Source organism: Talpa europaea (genome assembly GCF_964194135.1).
Source record: "Talpa europaea genome assembly, chromosome: 15".
Lineage (NCBI taxonomy): Eukaryota > Metazoa > Chordata > Mammalia > Eulipotyphla > Talpidae > Talpa > Talpa europaea.
Window position 1 is genome coordinate 33,410,247 of NC_140083.1, and position 17,957 is coordinate 33,428,203.

At 37.0% G+C, this 17,957-nt stretch overlaps 1 protein-coding gene across 1 annotated transcript in view; it reads left to right on the forward strand.

Moving 5' to 3' along the window:
• Nucleotides 1-802: 802 nt before the first annotated feature.
• ZFC3H1 (zinc finger C3H1-type containing) overlaps nucleotides 803-17,957 on the forward strand; it is a gene marked incomplete at both ends in the record, with an annotated part of 46,630 nt that continues 29,475 nt past the window's right edge. The window contains 6 exons of the mRNA XM_084255473.1: nucleotides 803-1,394; nucleotides 6,325-6,741; nucleotides 12,366-12,430; nucleotides 14,770-14,968; nucleotides 15,860-16,083; nucleotides 17,387-17,510. Coding sequence (XP_084111599.1) covers nucleotides 803-1,394; nucleotides 6,325-6,741; nucleotides 12,366-12,430; nucleotides 14,770-14,968; nucleotides 15,860-16,083; nucleotides 17,387-17,510 — 1,621 coding nt within the window. The remainder of the gene's footprint in view (nucleotides 1,395-6,324; nucleotides 6,742-12,365; nucleotides 12,431-14,769; nucleotides 14,969-15,859; nucleotides 16,084-17,386; nucleotides 17,511-17,957) is intronic.

A 17,957-nucleotide genomic window follows, 5' to 3' on the forward strand; every position in this document is an offset into this window, starting at 1 on the left:
GCTCATTGTGGGAGCCGAGTGAAAGAAGGGGTGTGCTTGTGTCTGGGTGGTGGTGGTGGTGGTGGTGGTGGCCGCGGGGGAGGGGGCCCAGGGAGCAATGTCAACCTTTCCTTCTCTTTATTAATATGGCGGACTTGAGCCAGCAGAGCCGACGGCCCTGGAGCTCCAGTCGCCTTCATTGCCTTCACCAACATGGCGGAAAGCCCTCCCCCTCCCCTCCCCGCCCCCCAAAGGAAGCCAGACTACTGTTTCTCTTCTACGTAGCAATCAAAAAGAGGCGGTTCCTCCACCTTCCCCGATTACTACAAAACTCTCGCGGCGGAGAGTAAAAGCAAGCCCGCCCACGGCACCGCGCACCCAGATATCCCAATCCAGAGTCTGGAATGCTTGCGGGCCATCGGCTGGGACCGCCCAATCGCGCGAGGCTGGAAAAACTACAAATCCCATGGAGCACCGCGCTGCCAGGACGATTATCGCGTGAACTGGGCGCCTGGCTTCCTGCGTGCCGCAGGAAGTGACGTCCAGGGCCAGCCACTTCAAGTGCCCCTTTCTCGCGAGGCGGAAGAGCCCCGATCGCGGAGGAGCAAGGGGGCGCTAAGGCAGGGAATTGGGCTGCGACGGTCCGGCGAGAAAGAGCTGGGGTGCGGGGAAGTTGGGGAGCAAAGCCCGCGCTAGGTGTCCGAGTGGGGCGAGACCGCACCGGCCGGGGCCGTTAGGAAGGAAGGAAACCGCGGAGGAAGGCGCTCGTCGGGCGGATCCCCGGACGGAGGGCTAAGGTGGTGTGGAAGGCGCTGCTCCCGGGATGGCGACCGCGGATACTCCGGCTCCGGCCTCCAGCGGCCTCTCGCCCAAGGAAGAAGGGGAGCTGGAAGACGGGGAGATCAGTGATGACGATAATAACAGTCAGATACGGAGCCGGAGCAGCAGCAGCAGCGGCGGCGGGCTGTTACCGTACCCGCGACGAAGGCCTCCTCACCCGGCCCGGGGCGGTGGATCCGGCGGAGGCGGTGGCTCCTCGTCGTCGTCGTCCTCGTCTCAGCAGCAGCTGAGGAATTTCTCACGCTCGCGGCATGCGTCGGAGCGGGGCCACCTCAGGGGACACAGCAGCTACCGACCCAAAGAGCCATTCCGGTCTCACCCGCCCTCCGTGCGCATGCCGTCGAGCTCCCTGTCCGAGAGCAGCCCCCGGCCGTCCTTCTGGGAACGCAGCCACATCGCCCTGGACCGTTTCCGCTTTCGAGGCAGGCCTTACCGGGGTGGGAGCCGCTGGAGTCGGGGGCGAGGAGTGGGGGAGCGAGGAGGCAAGCCGGGGGGCAGACCTCCTCTGGGAGGAGCGGGATCCGGATTCGGCAGCAGTCAGAACTGGCGAGAGCCCTCTCCACCTCGGAAGAGTTGTATCCTTAACGTGGCGGTCTGCCCTGGGTGTGTCGCTCGCTGAAGTTCCCTCTGGCGTCATTACTGGGTCTGAGATGAGCAACTTTTCTGAGCCGTCAGAGCCGCTCATTTGTCAGTGTCAGCCCACTGAAAGCAAGCTCTTCTTTGGTAACCTCCATGTGTCACGATCTAGTGTTTCTTAAAATTAATGGGGGCCAGTGCTTTCGACCACTACCGTGCTGCGGATGAGGGGCAAGCTGTCGGAATCTAGGAGAGCTTAAGGTCGGATTTATAGTGGTACAGTAGAAGGCCAACTGTCATTAGCTTTTTTGTTTGTTGGTTTGTTTTAAATTTTTCTGCTGCGGGAACTTTGTTTTTATGTGAAGTTCAGTTAGATAGTTAGAGGGAAATACAGACATTTTGGGGAATACTGTTGCTTAGATCATATTGCACTGTGAAATTGAAAATTTTGAAGTTTCATTCTGCATCATCCTACCTTTGTGGATCTGTTTTTACCATTCTTGATTTATTCTTACACGTTAGTGCCTTTAAAAATTTGGGAGGGGAAGACAAAGTATTGTCACCGAGGAATGTAGAGCTTAAGTACCTACCTCCTTTTAAAAAGAAAACTTTACCTCCTTAATTGCTCTATTTCTTATGTTAATTTTTGGTGTGACTTAGTGGTGACCAGTGTGGGCCACAGAGAGAAAGCTAAACTTAACCAGGTCTTGATTTTCTTCTATAGGCAACTTGCGTGAGGGTGGAAATAATGGAAAGGCTGGGAAGAAAATTAGCAAAATGTCTGGTTTTTGCTACCTCTAACGTTATTCTTAATTATCCTTAACATTCCTGAGTTTACTCGGGATTTATACTGAGGAGTGGAACAACAGAAGGGGTGCTATTTTATGATGGGTTTATAGAACAAGGTCTTAACTTATTCCATGGTAGCTATAAAAGTAGTTTACTAAGCACTTGTATTACTGGTTGTAATTTCTATGGTGTAGTGATTTCTTAACGTGTTCATTGTGTATGACATTTATCTATGATGATATTTGTTTGGAAGACACTCAACATTACTTCTGTAGAATATTCAGAGCCAAATGGTTTTTCCCAGAAGCTGGGATATAAAGGGGAAAGGAATGTAGGTTTAGATAAGAAGTAGTGACTTCTGGTGCTATTGCCCTGAAGGAAATTACTTCTGCGCTCAGAGTTGGGTTAGGAGCATTGTGGGATTGTTTCAGAGAAAATTATGTAGGTATACAACTTTTAAAAAGACAGGCCTCTTTATGCCCACTTGTGTCTGTGCAAGGGTCATCTTCTCCCTTCGAATACAACGTTTTGGGAGCTAGAATAATAAAAAAAGACAGAGGGTAGATACTCTTAATAGAGTTAGAAAATCTCTATCCAAGTTTTTTTTTTTTTTTTTTTAAAAACCAGGGACTTAATAGTTGTCAATTCTGAATTTAAAAATGGAAAGGCTATTTAAGCATTTACTTGTATTTTTTAAGAATACAAAGATGAAACTTGTAATTTGTGTGGCTGAGACAGAGTTACACTTTAATGTAAAAAGTTCAAACTAAGGTATGTAAAAAGTAGTATGAAAACTGAAAGTTTTTTCTTTATTTTATATTAGACAAGGGGGTGATGAGTTGGTTTGCCTACCTCCTATCTTTTCCTTTCTGTTTAGTCATTCAGTACCACTTTGCCTTCTGCCCTCTAATTTTCTTGTTAAGCTTTTATGTTTTTATTAATAAATAGGCATATGATGTTGTGAAGCACGTACAGGAAGACATTCATTCTAATTTCTGTAATAACTTATCAGAAATGAGCTGTCTTTTTCTTTTCACAGATGCGGCATTTAAGAAAAGGATCCTCTGCTCATTGTTTTCCTCGTCAAGTATTATTAATCCATCCTTGAGGTGGTGTTCTTTATAAGAATTTATGAAGGAAAACAAGTTCCCAGCCACTTTTGTGTAATGTGAATAGACACAATTTGTAATACATTTTATTAACTCAGATTCCTTTAGTATCAAGATTGTAGTTAGTTTAATTGATGTTTCCACTACGTGATTATAATAATGACATTTTATAAATATTGCATAAAAAAGAATAACTGGTTCTATGGCTCATTTTCCATAGTTTTCAAGTGAAGTAAGTTTCTTAAAACTTCTTTCTCTGTAATAAAGGTACATTAGATGCACCTTTAAAGAAATAGAATAAAGCAGATTTTCTTGTAGTTCCTTTTTTCATTCTCATTCATTTTTAAATTTTCTTACTGATAGAAAGTTGGCTAATCTGTCTTCTTAATGTATGTTTCCTTTGGATGACTACTGATGTAACAAACTTTCACATTTTATTTGAGCAAACATAATTCGGTCAGCATTTTTCATCACTAAAAAGACTTTCCATTTTCACTTGTAGTTGTAAAGGTGAAATAGTTCTTTTTTTAAAACCAGGTTGCAGTTAGAAATTGAATCCAACTAGCTTAAAATTAAATCTTGTAGTGTTGGTTTCATCCTGACTCTTCTGTATAGACAGAGGTAGCTCTCATTAGCCTGGAAAGAAATTAGTAGTCATAATTGCATTTTTTGATCTTTTATTCTTTTGTTGGTGTACTGCATCTTTTCCATTTACAAATATTTCCAAGGTCTTCAGGTTTTTTTTTTTTAATAACTATTATTACTATGGTTGTGCCTTTAGATGGCGCTATTAAAAAGTGGAAACGTAGATGTAGACAGTGACAGAATTTATGTACAAAGGGTACATAGTAGTGGGTGTGAAGCAAGTAACTCTGGTTTCACATAGGTGACATTTGAATTGGGGTCATTTTGAAGGACAAAATCAAAACACAAAGCTATGCATTGATTGTGTTGAATAGGAAAAAGGTGAGATTCGAAAGGAAGTACAGATCAAATCATGAAGGCACTGTATGCCATTTTAAGGATTTTGTACTCTATTCTTAGTAAGATTTAAACAAGGAAAGTGATCTGATCAGATTTATATTCTAGAAAGATTAGTCTAGCAGTTGTATGCCTGGTTGCTTGTAGGAGATAGCACTCTAAAAGCCTGTCACCAGGCCAGCCTTCTTTCTTGCAGTATGTAAAAGTGGGCGAGTACACTAGAGTGCTCAAAATGAAGAGAAAGAGGTGAAGTGGAGCTCACTGGAGAGCATCATTACTGCAGGATTTGGAAAGAAAGGACTCTGGAATATGTAAGGAAAAACGGAGGTAGGGAAACACAGAAAGAGTGGACTTAGGGAATCCAAGAGAGCAGTGGCTTACAGTATTCAGTGCTGTAGAGAGATCGGGTAAACTAAGTTTTGAAAATATAGTACACAAATTCAACCAGCAGAAGCCAGATTCTGGTTGTGTAAAGAGGAGGATGGGTAAATAAACACTAATATTCTTTCAAAAAACTTGACTCTGAAGAAATTAAGAGTCACAGATTTACTGGAACAGTTTTGCTATAGAAGTGTTAAGATTTTCAGTTGTATGTCCTTTTAATTTCTAAAATATTTGGTGGTGATTCCTATTCTTGAATGGGTCATTAAAGAAGTTTAAAAGTGTTTGCAGGTTATTTCTCCTAAAAGTTATTAAAAAGAGAAAAACCATATTTTAGGGAACTACTGTTAGATCCTCGCTAATTCAAAATGATCTTTAAATGATTAATTGTATGAAAACTACATAAGATACTTGTCATAATTTCTTGGCTGGAATTATTTTGACTAGAAATTATAGTTTGTAACTTTGTAGGCACGTCTAAAGAAGAAGCTATGTTCTATATATCACTATGTTACAGAAGAAAATAAAATCAGTTGGTTTAGATAATCTTTAGGAGAAAATTAGTTTAGGACATATATTTTGAGTACTATCTAAAGGTTTTCTCTTTCTAAATTTTCTAACTGCCTTAATTGTTTAGTTGTCATGTTGAATGTTAGTATACTTGATGAACTCTAGGATTGTTATGTATTAGGTTTTTAAGAAAATGTGTCTTCAAAAATTAGTGTTAATTGTTGGCAGTTTTATTATTATTTTTTTTTATAGAGGCATGCTTTTATTTATTTATTTATTATATTTGTTTGTTTGTTTTGTTTATACATGCACTGGGTACAGTCAGAAGCGCGGGAGGGTGAGAGAATTCACCAGAGCCAGAGTGGGGAGCAGAGCAGGCAGAAGGACTGAAGTACACTGCTGAGGGGAGCAGCGGGTGGCAGGAGAGGTCTGCGCACCATGTGGGATCCTCCGCCGGTGGCCGGGGAGCAGCCGGGGATCGAACCGGCGCCGCAGAGGCCGCGGGCAGCTTCGCAACCCAGCGCTCAACCGCTGCGCCACCGGGGAGGCCCTGTTGGCAGTTTTAGTTTTTAATTTAAAAAAAAAAAATAAGAGGGCCTCTCCTGGTGGTGCAGCTGTTGAGCGCTGGGCTGCGAGGCTGCCCGCAGCCTCTGCGGTGCTGGTTGGTTCCCCGGCCGCTGGCGAGGGTCCCACCAAAAAAAAAAAAAGAGAGACATGAGAAGAAACTTACTAAAAATATTTTCCATTTCTGAAATGTACATTAGGCACATTGGTGACAAACAGTTCAGTTTCTGCCCTCTTCCTTCAGAAAAGAATGTTTAACATCCAGCTTGCTATGGGCTTTTCTGATACCTACAGAAGGAAGAATGCTATGAACTTACCTTGGGGGAATGCCCGTGGATATTGTGGGGTAATTACAGACACAGTGATTTTGTGAGTGGTCTATTTATTTGGATACATGTTAAATTTGAGATATGGGTGCATTATGAAAGTGAGCATTAGCAATGTGTGTATTAAAGGAAATTTAGTCATTTAAAAATATCAGTTCATCTTTATTGGAAAACAAATTAGAAAGGGAGACAATTCATCTATAATAATGTATTTTTGTTAAATTAACTGGAAATTTTTTGGCAACTGGTTTCCTTAATATGCTGTTCAGCCAAAAGTTTTGGAAGATCTCCGTCAAGAAAACAAAATTATTCTTCAAAGAGTGAAAATGGTGGGGAAGAAACTTTTGAAGATTTACTTTTGAAGTACAAGCAAATACAGTTGGAACTAGAGTGCATCAATAAGGATGAGAAACTAGCTTTGAGTAGCAAAGAAGAAAATGTTCAGGAAGATTCTAAAACATTGAACTTTGAGGACCAAACAAGCACTGAAGTCAGTATTACAAAGGACTCAAGTAAAGAAGTAGCTCCTGAGGAGAAAACCCAGATCAAAACTTTTCAGGCATTTGAATTAAAACCCCTCAGGCAAAAGTTGACTTTACCAGGAGATAAGAACCGATTGAAAAAAGTTAAAGATGGAACAAAACAGCTTTCCCTGAAATCATCTGATACTACTGAATCTAGACAAGGTAAGGGAATTAAAGATTTCAGTTAGTAATAAAATTCTTTTCCTAAAGAGGTAACTAGTTGTTTGGTAGTGTACTTAATTGAAATGATTTTAATAATTTATCTGTAAATCCTTAGTGCACTCTTTATGTATTATTAGATATAGATAAGTTTTTTGTATCCTAATTTTTTTTTTCTTTTTGCCTGATAAGGACTTAAAATGTTTACCATAAGGTGTCCTTGTTATCTAACTTAAGGGGAATGCTTTTGACATTTGCCTTCAAACATGATGTTAAAGTTTTTTGTACATAACTTTTATTTGGTAAATGAAGTTTGTTCTCCCCTCCCCCAACCCCAATTCCTAGTTTGAGATTTTCAGCATGAGAGTTTCAGATGTTAAAGTTTGTGAAATCTGTTTTCTTTCTTTCTTTTTTTTTAAGATTTATTTATTTATGCATACAAGAGCTAGGGGCCAGAGATGCAGGGCTTGAAAGGGTTCACCAGAGACAGAGTGGGGAGCAGAACTGGCAGACAACGGAAGTACACTGCTGAGGGGAGCTGCAGGCGCTAGAGGAGAGGTCTGCCACGCCTCACTGCAGAGGCTGCGGACAGCTTCACAACGCTGCTGCACACAACCCGCTACGCCACCGGGGGAGGACCCCGAAATCTATTACTCAATTACTAAAAAGAGAATCTAATTTGTCTCATTTTAGTGTAATGGATGATATTAATTGATTTAGTAGTGTTAAGCTACAATATTTATTTGGGATAAAACCAGATGATTCATGATATATCATTTTTATACACCAGGGATTTGTTGATGTTTTCTTTTATGAAGGTATAATTTATATACAGTAAAATTTACCTTATAAGTGTATAGTGTTTTGAGTTTTGACAAATGCAGGTAGTTGGGTAGCCATAATCAGCTACCACAATTAATATACACAACAGTTCCATCAACTCACAATGATTCCTCCATGCTTTTGTGTCAGTCCTTCCCTTCCTCAACCCTTGGGCCACTTGGTAACCACCCATTTCCCAGGTGAGGGTTCTTTGTGTTCCTCCAAGTTTGAGCAGTTATAAATAAAGGTTTGCTAATGTTGTCCTTAGAATTTTTTCATTTGGGTTGATAGCCTAAAATTTTTCCTTGCCAGTTTTCAGTATAAGGTTAAACAATATTCAGATCATTTTTGGGGTGGTTTCCTCTTTATTCTCTAAAATAGTTTAGGATTAGAATCGTTCCTGGGATATTTCGTTGATCTTACTAGTAAAATTGTGCATGGGTGGAGTTTTTTTCTCGGATGATTTTAAGTTACTGGTGTTCATTTTTCTATTTCTCGTTAAGACACTTTAGGTAAGCAATTTTTCTAGTCAGAGTGTTCATTTCCTATAAGTTGCAAAGTTTATAAAAAGTTATTCATAATCATTTATCTGTAGCATTTATAAGTTGTATCTCCTTCCCTCCCTTTTTAAAAATTTTCCCAGAAGTAAGTTAGTATTTTTTAAAACTCATCGGATTTTAACCTTTCTTTTCTTATGATCACTTTGGGCTATGGAGTTTCTACTTTAGCTGCATCTGTTTGTTATGTGTAATTTTTTTTTTCATTTAATTCTAAATGTTTACAATTTTCATTTTTTTAAACTAGGTTATTTGGAACTGCTTAAATTATATTGCAAACATGTAGTTTTTATCTGTATTTTTTGTTAATGATTTCTAAGTCAGTCACGTTGTCAGAATGAGATTTGAATGATACTAATCTTTTGAAATATTTGTGGAGACTTGCTTTTTTGTCTGTTGTGTGATTGATTTTTATAACCATTCTGTATGTGTTTGAAAGGAGTGTGTTGATTGTTAGATGAAACTTTATGTTCACATCTTCATTTTTGATCTACTCATTCTATCAGTTACTGAGAACTTATTAAAATCTGCCACTATGATGGTAGATTCGTGGTTTTCAATTTTTTATTATATATAATTTATATATATGTTTTACATCACTGTTCATTTTTGTACAATATTTGCTTTCTTTTCTCAGGTGTAGTCCCCATAGAATTCCCACTACCAATTCACCCGTGTACCATCATCATAGACCCTTGTGCTTTTCCCACCCTTGTTTTGATCCCTCTCCCACCCTGGTTTTCAGTTTTTACTGTAATTACTTTGAGGCGGGGGAATTGACTTATTAGTGTGTAGTGATCATTGTTGCTAGTAATCTTTTTTGTCATATTAGGCTTTATGTTATCTCATACTAATAGCTAGTCCATCTTTCTCTTGTATATAGTTTTCTATCCTTTAATCTTGCTGTCACCTCAGGTCTCAAGTGTCACTTTATATAGTATACTGCTGCCATTTAATTTGTAATTTAGACTGGCAATCTTTGTCTTTTAACTAAAACACATAATCCATTCAGATTTTTTCATGATTACTATAGTTGGATTTATTTCCTTTTGTTTTTTCTTGCCTCTTTTTTTTTTTTTTTTCTCTTTTACTAATTTGGAAGTTAGATATGAGGTTTCTTGTCTGATTGGTTCCTCTAGGAACTATAACATGAATTCTTACCAGTGTTTAAAGTTAGTGAAGTTCTTTAACCTCTTCCTGATCTACAGGGATCAAAATTTGCTCGTGTATTTAACACTTAAACATAGGACATAGAGCAGTAAGCCACTTCTTGATTTACTGTTCAATGTCTAGAATCACTTGGTACCTTTACGTTTAAAATACATTTTTAAGAATTTAGTGTGTGTGCTGGATGAAAACTTACTTCACTTTAAAATCTTTTAAAGATAATTTTCTTAGGTTTAGAATTCTAGATTGGTTAGTGTTCAACATAATATAGATGTTTCTAGCTTCCATTATTGATTTTGGAAAGTCAGCTGTTGGGTTTGTTTCGAATTTGAAGGTAATCTGGGTTTCTCTAGTTGCCTTAGAGAGCCTGTCTGTGGCTTTGATGATCTGTAGTTTATAATTTGTTGATTATAGATTTCTATTTGTTGAGTTTGGTATTTATAGAGTTTATTTTCATTGATTATGAAAAATTACTATTATCTCTGCAATTCTACATAGATGTATGCTATGTTAAATCATCTCATTTTGTTTTCCATTTCTCTTAAGTTCCCATCTTCTTACAGACTTGTGCGATATTCTGGAAAATTTCTTCCAATATAACTTTGAATTATCTGATTCTCTCCTAACTGTGCCTATGTGCATAAGATGGCCTATTGAGTTTCATGTTTCAATTAGTTTTTAATTTTTTTTTTTAAGATTTATGTATGCATACAAGAGCTGGGGTGCAGGCCAGAGACTGAGTGGGGAGCAGAACAGATGGATTGACTGAAATTCACTGCTGAGGGGAGCAGCTGGCGAGACAGGAAAGGTGTGCTCTGCCATGTGGGTTAGCTCCCTGGCCTGGATCACACTCATGCTGCCGAGGCTGAGGATAGCTTCATAGTGCTGCATCTTAATCCCTTGTGCCACCAGGGAGGCCCCAGTTTTTAATCTTAATATTTAATTTTAATATTTCAGTTTGCTTTCAGATTTCTTCAGTTTTCTCTTCCCTGCTTGATTTCCTCAGATTTATCTTTATTTCTTTAAAAATGTAAGCCTTAGGTGTTTTGTTTTAACCCTGCTAATTTGCAGTATCTGAAGTTTTTGTGGGTTTGATTTCTGTTGTAGTTCTCATTTTTGATAACTTGGGTATTTAGTGATTTTTTTTTTTTTTAATATTCATTTCCTTTGAAAATTTTTTTTGTGGGAAAATTTTGAGAGGATTTCTTTTTGGATGCTGCACAGCCACCTGAGTAGACTTTTGTTCTTGGACCATTTTATATTTGACATTTTCAGTGCTCACCCTTGGGGTGTAAATTTGTTTGCAAACCTGAGTCATCACTGATTTTGGTTATATAGTCTCAGGGAAATTTCTTTTTCTTTTTCGTTTTAGCACTGTGATTCCACACCGGCAGTTTTGAAAAGTATCACCCAGTGGTATAGAAAAGACACACAAATAACTATGAAACCCTATAGTAACACAGAGGAAGGATCAGTTCTTCCGCCTGAATTTGGAAGTTTTCACAGGGATGGAAATATTTGCCATGTGTCTTGTGAGCCAGGGAGGTGACCCACATGGCGCAGCAGACATGTCTCCCCTGCTGCTCCCCTCGGCAGTGTATTTCAGTCAGTCTGCCTGTTCTGTTCCCCACTCTGTCTCTGGTGAATCCTTTCACCCCCCCAGCACCTCTGGCCTGTACCCCAGTTCTTGTATGCATAAATAAATCTTTTAAAAATTGTACAATTAAAAACTACAGGACTTGTGGGCAAAATGGAATGAGAGAAATAACCCTCAAAAACGTTGTTAGTGGCAAATGGGAACTTATTAAAAATTGTTGTACAGCTTTACAAGTCAAATGGGTAAAAAAAAAAATAGTACAATAAATGTCATCTTACCTTGCAAAAGACCTAGAGTGTGCTATGACAGTAGATTTGCAGCTCTGAGTTATTATGAAGTGGAGCAAGGAAGAATATCTGAAATTGGACAGCGTTAGATGTGCATGGGGTATGGCTCATAGCACACAGTGAACTGAAGGAGCTTGTATATGCTTAAAGTCTATGGTGGGGTTTATATATAAATCCCACATGGTTGGGGTCTCCTGAATGCTATTTTCAGCATAAAATGCACATGAGAAAACATGAAGTTTGTGTTACCCTCAAATTATTTTTCGTTACCGCAATTATGTTGCAACAAGTTTATATTTCCAAAACAATCTTTGCAGCAAAAGTGACCTAACTCAAAATTTGTGGGTTGCTTTATGTTTACTTGGTCTAGGATTAGTAATTTGTATTGATTAGTAATTTCTCTGTATATTGAACATGTTGCCAGAGGCCTGTTTGAGCAGCCACATTTACGATATTTAAAACACTGATGGACATAGTATTATGGGGGAAAAACCCCCACAAAACTAGACTTTGCAACTTTATTTGTGTCATCTTGAAGAGAAGAGTCTCTTAGTTTTTAACTCCCTCTGCAAAAGTGTCTGTCAATACTGTTATAAATGTCTGATGACTTTAGTGATTTTTAGACCTGTCTTTTGTGTGATTGGTAAAGCTATTATAGATTAGCTAATGTATAAGATCTTATAAATTTATCAGAAATCTGGACCCAAGACTAGGATTCTGTAGAAATATGGATAGACCTTTTTTTTTGGTTGGTACTTAATATACTTATGCTTCTTTTCTAAATAGGGAAACTGTTTCCTTATTATGTAAATCTATTATAATCTAATACAACCATTGAATATTGAATTCATTTATATTTTAGAGGTCTGATTAGTCACCACTTTCTATCAATTCCAATTGCTTATTTGATAATAAAGCTTTCTTTCTTGTTTCTACTCTGTCATTTGAAATAATTATAGTTCAGTCATTTCATCAAAGTGCAATTTTAACTTTTAATATTTTTAATTTATAGCTTTTAGAAATGAGACTGTTATAAGATGTTTGGTTAGATTTTTATTCTCTATCAGAATTCTTTCATTTTGGTTGAGAGATTGAGAAGATGAGACCGTTTTACTACCTAGTATTATATAGCATTTTAAATTAGATTGATTGTAGCTATCTTTTAGAGTATTCAAAGTATGCTGTTTTGTTTTTAAGGATTAGAAGATAAAGAACAAAATTTAACAAGAAGAATTAGTGCCTCAGATATTTTATCTGAAAAGGTAAGATATTATTTCGTGGGATTGGCTATCTCTGTCAGACTGAGTTTTATACTGCTGTACAGTGTTCTTTCTAGGAAATACTGTCTGGCTTTCCTCTCTGAGGATTTCATCATTACTCTACGTCCATTTCGATATAGATAGGCCTTAAGAAAATATGGAAGAATGTCTCGGAGTATCTTCTGCTGTGTTCATTTAACTTATATTTAATTGAAATTTAAAAAAAAAAATACCTGTTACATGTATATCCATAGAAACTTAATTTTCATCTAGAAATCTACTTTTTCTATTTTGGGGCATTATCCTATGTGGGAAAGCTTTGGAGTTAGACCTTAACCTAGTATCCAGTTCTAGCTCCTTCTTTTACTTAGCTGAATGATCTGTGTAAGCTATTTAGCTTTTGTTTTTCTCTTTTTCTTACTACAAATTAATTTAATGTCATTGTTCTCTTGGTTGCTATGAAATTCAGCAGGATAAAGGACAGAACATCAAACACTGTGTTAGGTACTCAATCCAGATTTTTCTTTGTTAAGAGATCGGAAATATTTGCAGTTTCTGTTAAGATTTCAGTACATTTTTAATCAATAAATTGAAATTTTGTAATGAACCTAACAGCTTTAGGAAAAAGACAATGCTGAATTCAAAATGTAATAAACAGATTCACATGCACCTGTATGCACACACACATACACATACATGAACATGTATGTTAATATTTTAAAATATCCTCGTAACCCCATAAACTGACATCTGTTTTATAGGTAAAGTAAGAGACATGTCTAAAAGTTACATAGGACTGAAGTTTCAGAGCAAGGCATTGAATGAGACGCATTGCTCTTCTTACTGATCAAGTAACTGCTTCAAGTAACATATAGTTGTGTGACAAAATCAGTGATTTCTTTCATTCCAAAAGGAGTGGTTGCAAAATGTAGTCAGATACTTTCAAGTCTCAGTTTAATAGTGATAAAATTCTCTACAATAATGGCAATGTTCTAGATAGGTAATCTTCAGTGTGGTAGCTATTAAGCATATGTGGCTAATAAGCACTTGAAATGTGATTAGTGTGGCTAAGTAACTACATTTTTAAATTAAATTTTAGTTAATTTAAGTTGGTAACCACATGTGGTTTCACTGCTAACCATATCGGACAGTGACTCTAGAAATTCAGTACCAAGCAATAGAACTTGGTCTATTTATATGACATAGAGTAAATAAGACTTCTAATTTTAAAATCACTTGTTATTTTTCACAACAGTGGCAAGGGCAACGACCTTGGTTTGGGTAAACTGAGACACTAAAATATGTGATGGTAGTTCAGTTAGGAATTTATAATAGTTGATCTCAAGATGAAACCAGAAGATTGGGTCCACTGTTTTGTTTATACTCAAGAATTGAATAAATTTAATTGGGCTTTAGGGAAAAGGCCCTAACAATTTACCTATAAGAAAAAATTAATAGGTAACTGGGCCTTAATCTTTTTAAATCTTAGACTCTTTGATTTCCTCATCACTTCCTCCATACACAATGTAAAAGGGAAAACATAGTTTTGGGTTAAGTTGAGAAGGTGACGTTATCTTCACTTATCCCATTCCCATTCCTCAAAATCCATGGAGTCTAATTAAGAACCTCTCCTTAGGATGACTGGCATTTTCAGGTATGTTTTAGGTGGACTGTAAATAGTAGCTTAATTTCCAAAGTTACCTCAAAAAAGAGAGGAAACGACATTATTGCAGTTAGAATAAACTGAACAAACATTTGCTCTTAACATCTTGTTTTAGCTAAGTATATATAGCTTTCGAACATAACAATGTTCAAATATAAGCAAAGCTCTGCATGTTTTTCTCCATTCATTTAAAGAATTATATAAAGTTTGCAAATTTGAATGACATTCGGTGTATCTATTCTTTGTGAGACTAGTAGATTACATGATAATGAGCAGCTTCATTCTTGGTTACTTACCTTTCCTGTGTTGGTTTCTTCCTTCATTCACTGCCGCCAGATAGTTTATTCTTTCTTCTTTGGAAAATCCAGCACGATGCTAATCTCAAACTTGTAAATTTCCTTTTTTTGTTTCATCCTGTTCCATCAGTTATACCCTCCCCCTCTAACCCTACATGCTTAAATATATACACATACCCTCCACAGATTGATCTGTTTATATTAGATACTGAAGTAAAGGTACAGGACTATGGTGAGTATTTAGTTTCTTTATTTTATTTATATTTTTTCTTTAAATTATTTGTCTTTAACTTGAAATTTTGATCTTATAAAAGATTTGACTTGTGAGATGTTTGAGATCAAATAGTGGAATTTAAAAGTTGCAACTATTTCTTTTTTAAAAGAAACTTGGTGAAGATGAAGAGGAACTCTCTGAATTACAACTTCGTCTTTTGGCTCTTCAGTCAGCCAGTAAAAAATGGCAACAAAAAGAACAGCAAGTGATGAAGGAAAGCAAAGAAAAGTTGACTAAGATGAAAACTGTACAACAAAAAGTTAAAACCAGCACTAAAACACATTCAGCCAAAAAAGTTAGCACCACAGGTGATCATTTTTATTAAATTCTTTTAACTGATTTCATATAGCAGCATAATTTATTTTATTTTATTTTATTTTTTTTTAATAGAGGCATGTTTTTATTTATTTGTTTGTTTTGTTTGTTTTTTTTGTTTATGCATGCAATGGGTACAGTCAGAAGCCCGGGAGGGTGAGAGAATTCACCAGAGCCAGAGCGGGGAGCAGAGCAGGCAGAAGGACCGAAGTACACTGCTGAGGGGAGCAGCGGGCGGCAGGAGAGGTCTGCGCGCCATGCGGGACCCTCCTCCGGTGGCCTGGGAGCAGCTGGGGATCGAACCGGCACCGCAGAGGCCGCGGGCAGCTTCGCAACCCAGCGCTCAACCGCTGTGCCACCGGGGAGGCCCTAGCAGCATAATTTTTAATTTTAATCTAGAAAGTCTTGAATTTGGGGAATTATAGGGTCCTGAGTGGAAAGCAACTCTAAATAAATAGAACTCAGAGGAATAGCTGTATAAATGACCTGATTAGGGCCTCCCTGGTGGCGCAGCGGTTGAGCGCTGGGTTGCGAAGCTGCCTGCAGCCTCTGCAGCGCCAGTTCAATTCCTGCTGCTCCCCGGCCACCGGAAGAGGGTCCCACATGGCGCGCAGACCTCTCCTGCCGCCCGCTGCTCCCCTCAGCAGTGTACTACAGTCTGCCTGCTCTGCTCCCCGCTCTGGCTCTGGTGAATTCTCTCACCCTCCCGCGCTTCTGACTGTACCCAGTGCTTGTATAAATAAGTAAAAATAAATCTTTAAAATAAATAAATAAATAAATGACCTGATTATAATAAAATGAAATTTAAAGCTCTTGTTTGTTTTTAACCTTTAGAAAATTCTTCTTGTTGTAGATACTGATTTTTCTGTATTTTTCATTTAAAGCTAAACAGGCATTGAGAAAGCAGCAAACAAAGGCATGGAAGAAACTACAACAACAAAAAGAACAGGAAAGACAGAAAGAAGAGGATCAACGGAAACAAGCTGAAGAAGAAGAGAGAAGGAAAAGAGAAGAAGAAATCAGAAAAATTAGAGACCTTTCCAATCAGGAAGAGCAGTATAATCGATTCATGAAATTGGTTGGTGGAAAGAGGAGATCAAGAAGTAAAGTAAGGAATGCAAAGATATAAACATTACTGAAATTTAAGTATCCTTATAGGCTTTTTTTTTTTTTTTTTTAAATTCAATCAGCTAAGAAAAAGTGTAAAGTTCTTGTGTTTGTTAGTCTATATTATTTAAATATCTTTCAGGGAAAAAAGGGAAGGTAGACTAATTATTCTTTTGTAGTTATAAATAGTAGAAGTAGAAATTAAATTACACATAATTTTAGATCATAAAATTATGATCAGCAGAATTACTTTTCGCTTTTCATCATTTTCTATTATAAATGAAAGTACAATAGGATTACTAAATTGTAGTAGGAATTATTCTTAAAGTGATTGTTCCCTAAGCACAGGAACAGAATTTCATTAGTTTTTTGTTGATTGATAATATAGAACTTGAAATGTGTTATGATTAATTGGTGGACTACTTTAAAAATGTGATACAATAATAGCTTTAATGCAAGTGTCTACTTTAGTTATTAAGCTTGGTGATCCTTATTATGTATAAGTCATAATGATTGAGTGAAACACTGTCTTTTATGGATGGTGTCAGAAAATAAATTGGAGATTTAATATTGATCTTATGCTATTATCAGTAACAGTTACCAGAATTCTGGGCTTTGAGAATACACTTGTTAATGTTCTAGTGAAGAGTAGAGGGATAATAAATAGTTCTTTAATTGTAGGAAGTCAGGAGTTAAGTTTGCTTAAGCAAGGACTATTATAACATGATTTGAATTTCTAAAAAGCGCTTTGGTACAATCTGTTTTTTTAGAGAAAAGTAATTTTTTACATGTCAGTAATATCCATCTGCATAAGTTTTGCTTATTTCCAGTTTGTTTAGGAACTATCTCTAAAGGAGATGTTGTAAGAGGTAAAAAAGAAAACACGTGGACCTGTCAACTAAGAGTTTCTAGTTTCTAACTAGCATTAATTTATTCATAACAAATATAACAATTACTTTTGAAATATTCTAAAATAATTTCTTGATATATAACTTGAATTTATTCATCTGGTTTCTTATAGGGAGACCATAATTATTTAAGAACTTGGTTTCACCCTATTTATAATGGAATAATTCAGCTAATAATGGAGGATTTTATCCTGCTAGCTTCCATGTTCCTACAGCTACAAAATGTGTACCTGTCACATACATTGACTTTCCCTAAACAGATGTGATAGGCAGATGTGAATCACCATGAATTTTAATAATGTTCTTTATAAGAGAATGATTGTTTTATAATTTTTGGCCTAAGAATAGATTAAAACAGAAAATACGTTCAAACTAAACAAAATTTTGTGTAAATAGTCTTCAGATCCTGACCTGAGACGATCCTTAGATAAGCAGCCTACTGATAGTGGAGGAGGCATTTATCAATATGATAACTATGAAGAAGTTGCTATGGATACAGATAGTGAAACCAATTCTCCAGGTATGAGTCAAACTTAAAAATATTTGCATATTCACAATTATTAAATAAAAATAGTGGCGAAGCTTGTCAAAACCTTGAAAGAAATATATAATGAAAGTGAGATTTGCTAGTAGATTGTATAGCAATAGACATTATTTAGTATTATAATTACTTTGAGAGTAAACCTCAAGTATGTATTGTAACCTCTTATGTGTATTGTAACCTTCCATGTCTTTCCAAGTGTTTCTTTCTAGCTTGCATTTAAATTAAATGGCAGTGTTTACATTTTACTGTTAACTGACCTAAAAAGCAAAAATTTGGGGAATGATGAGAAAATTGCTTAAAAAAACCCACAATAAACCTTTGATCACTTATATAAGTTTATATCCAAAATATTTTCTTCTTAAGTCAAAAAAAAAGAGCTACTTGCTTTTAGTAGTCTTTCTTTTTCTAGTGATGATACTTTGT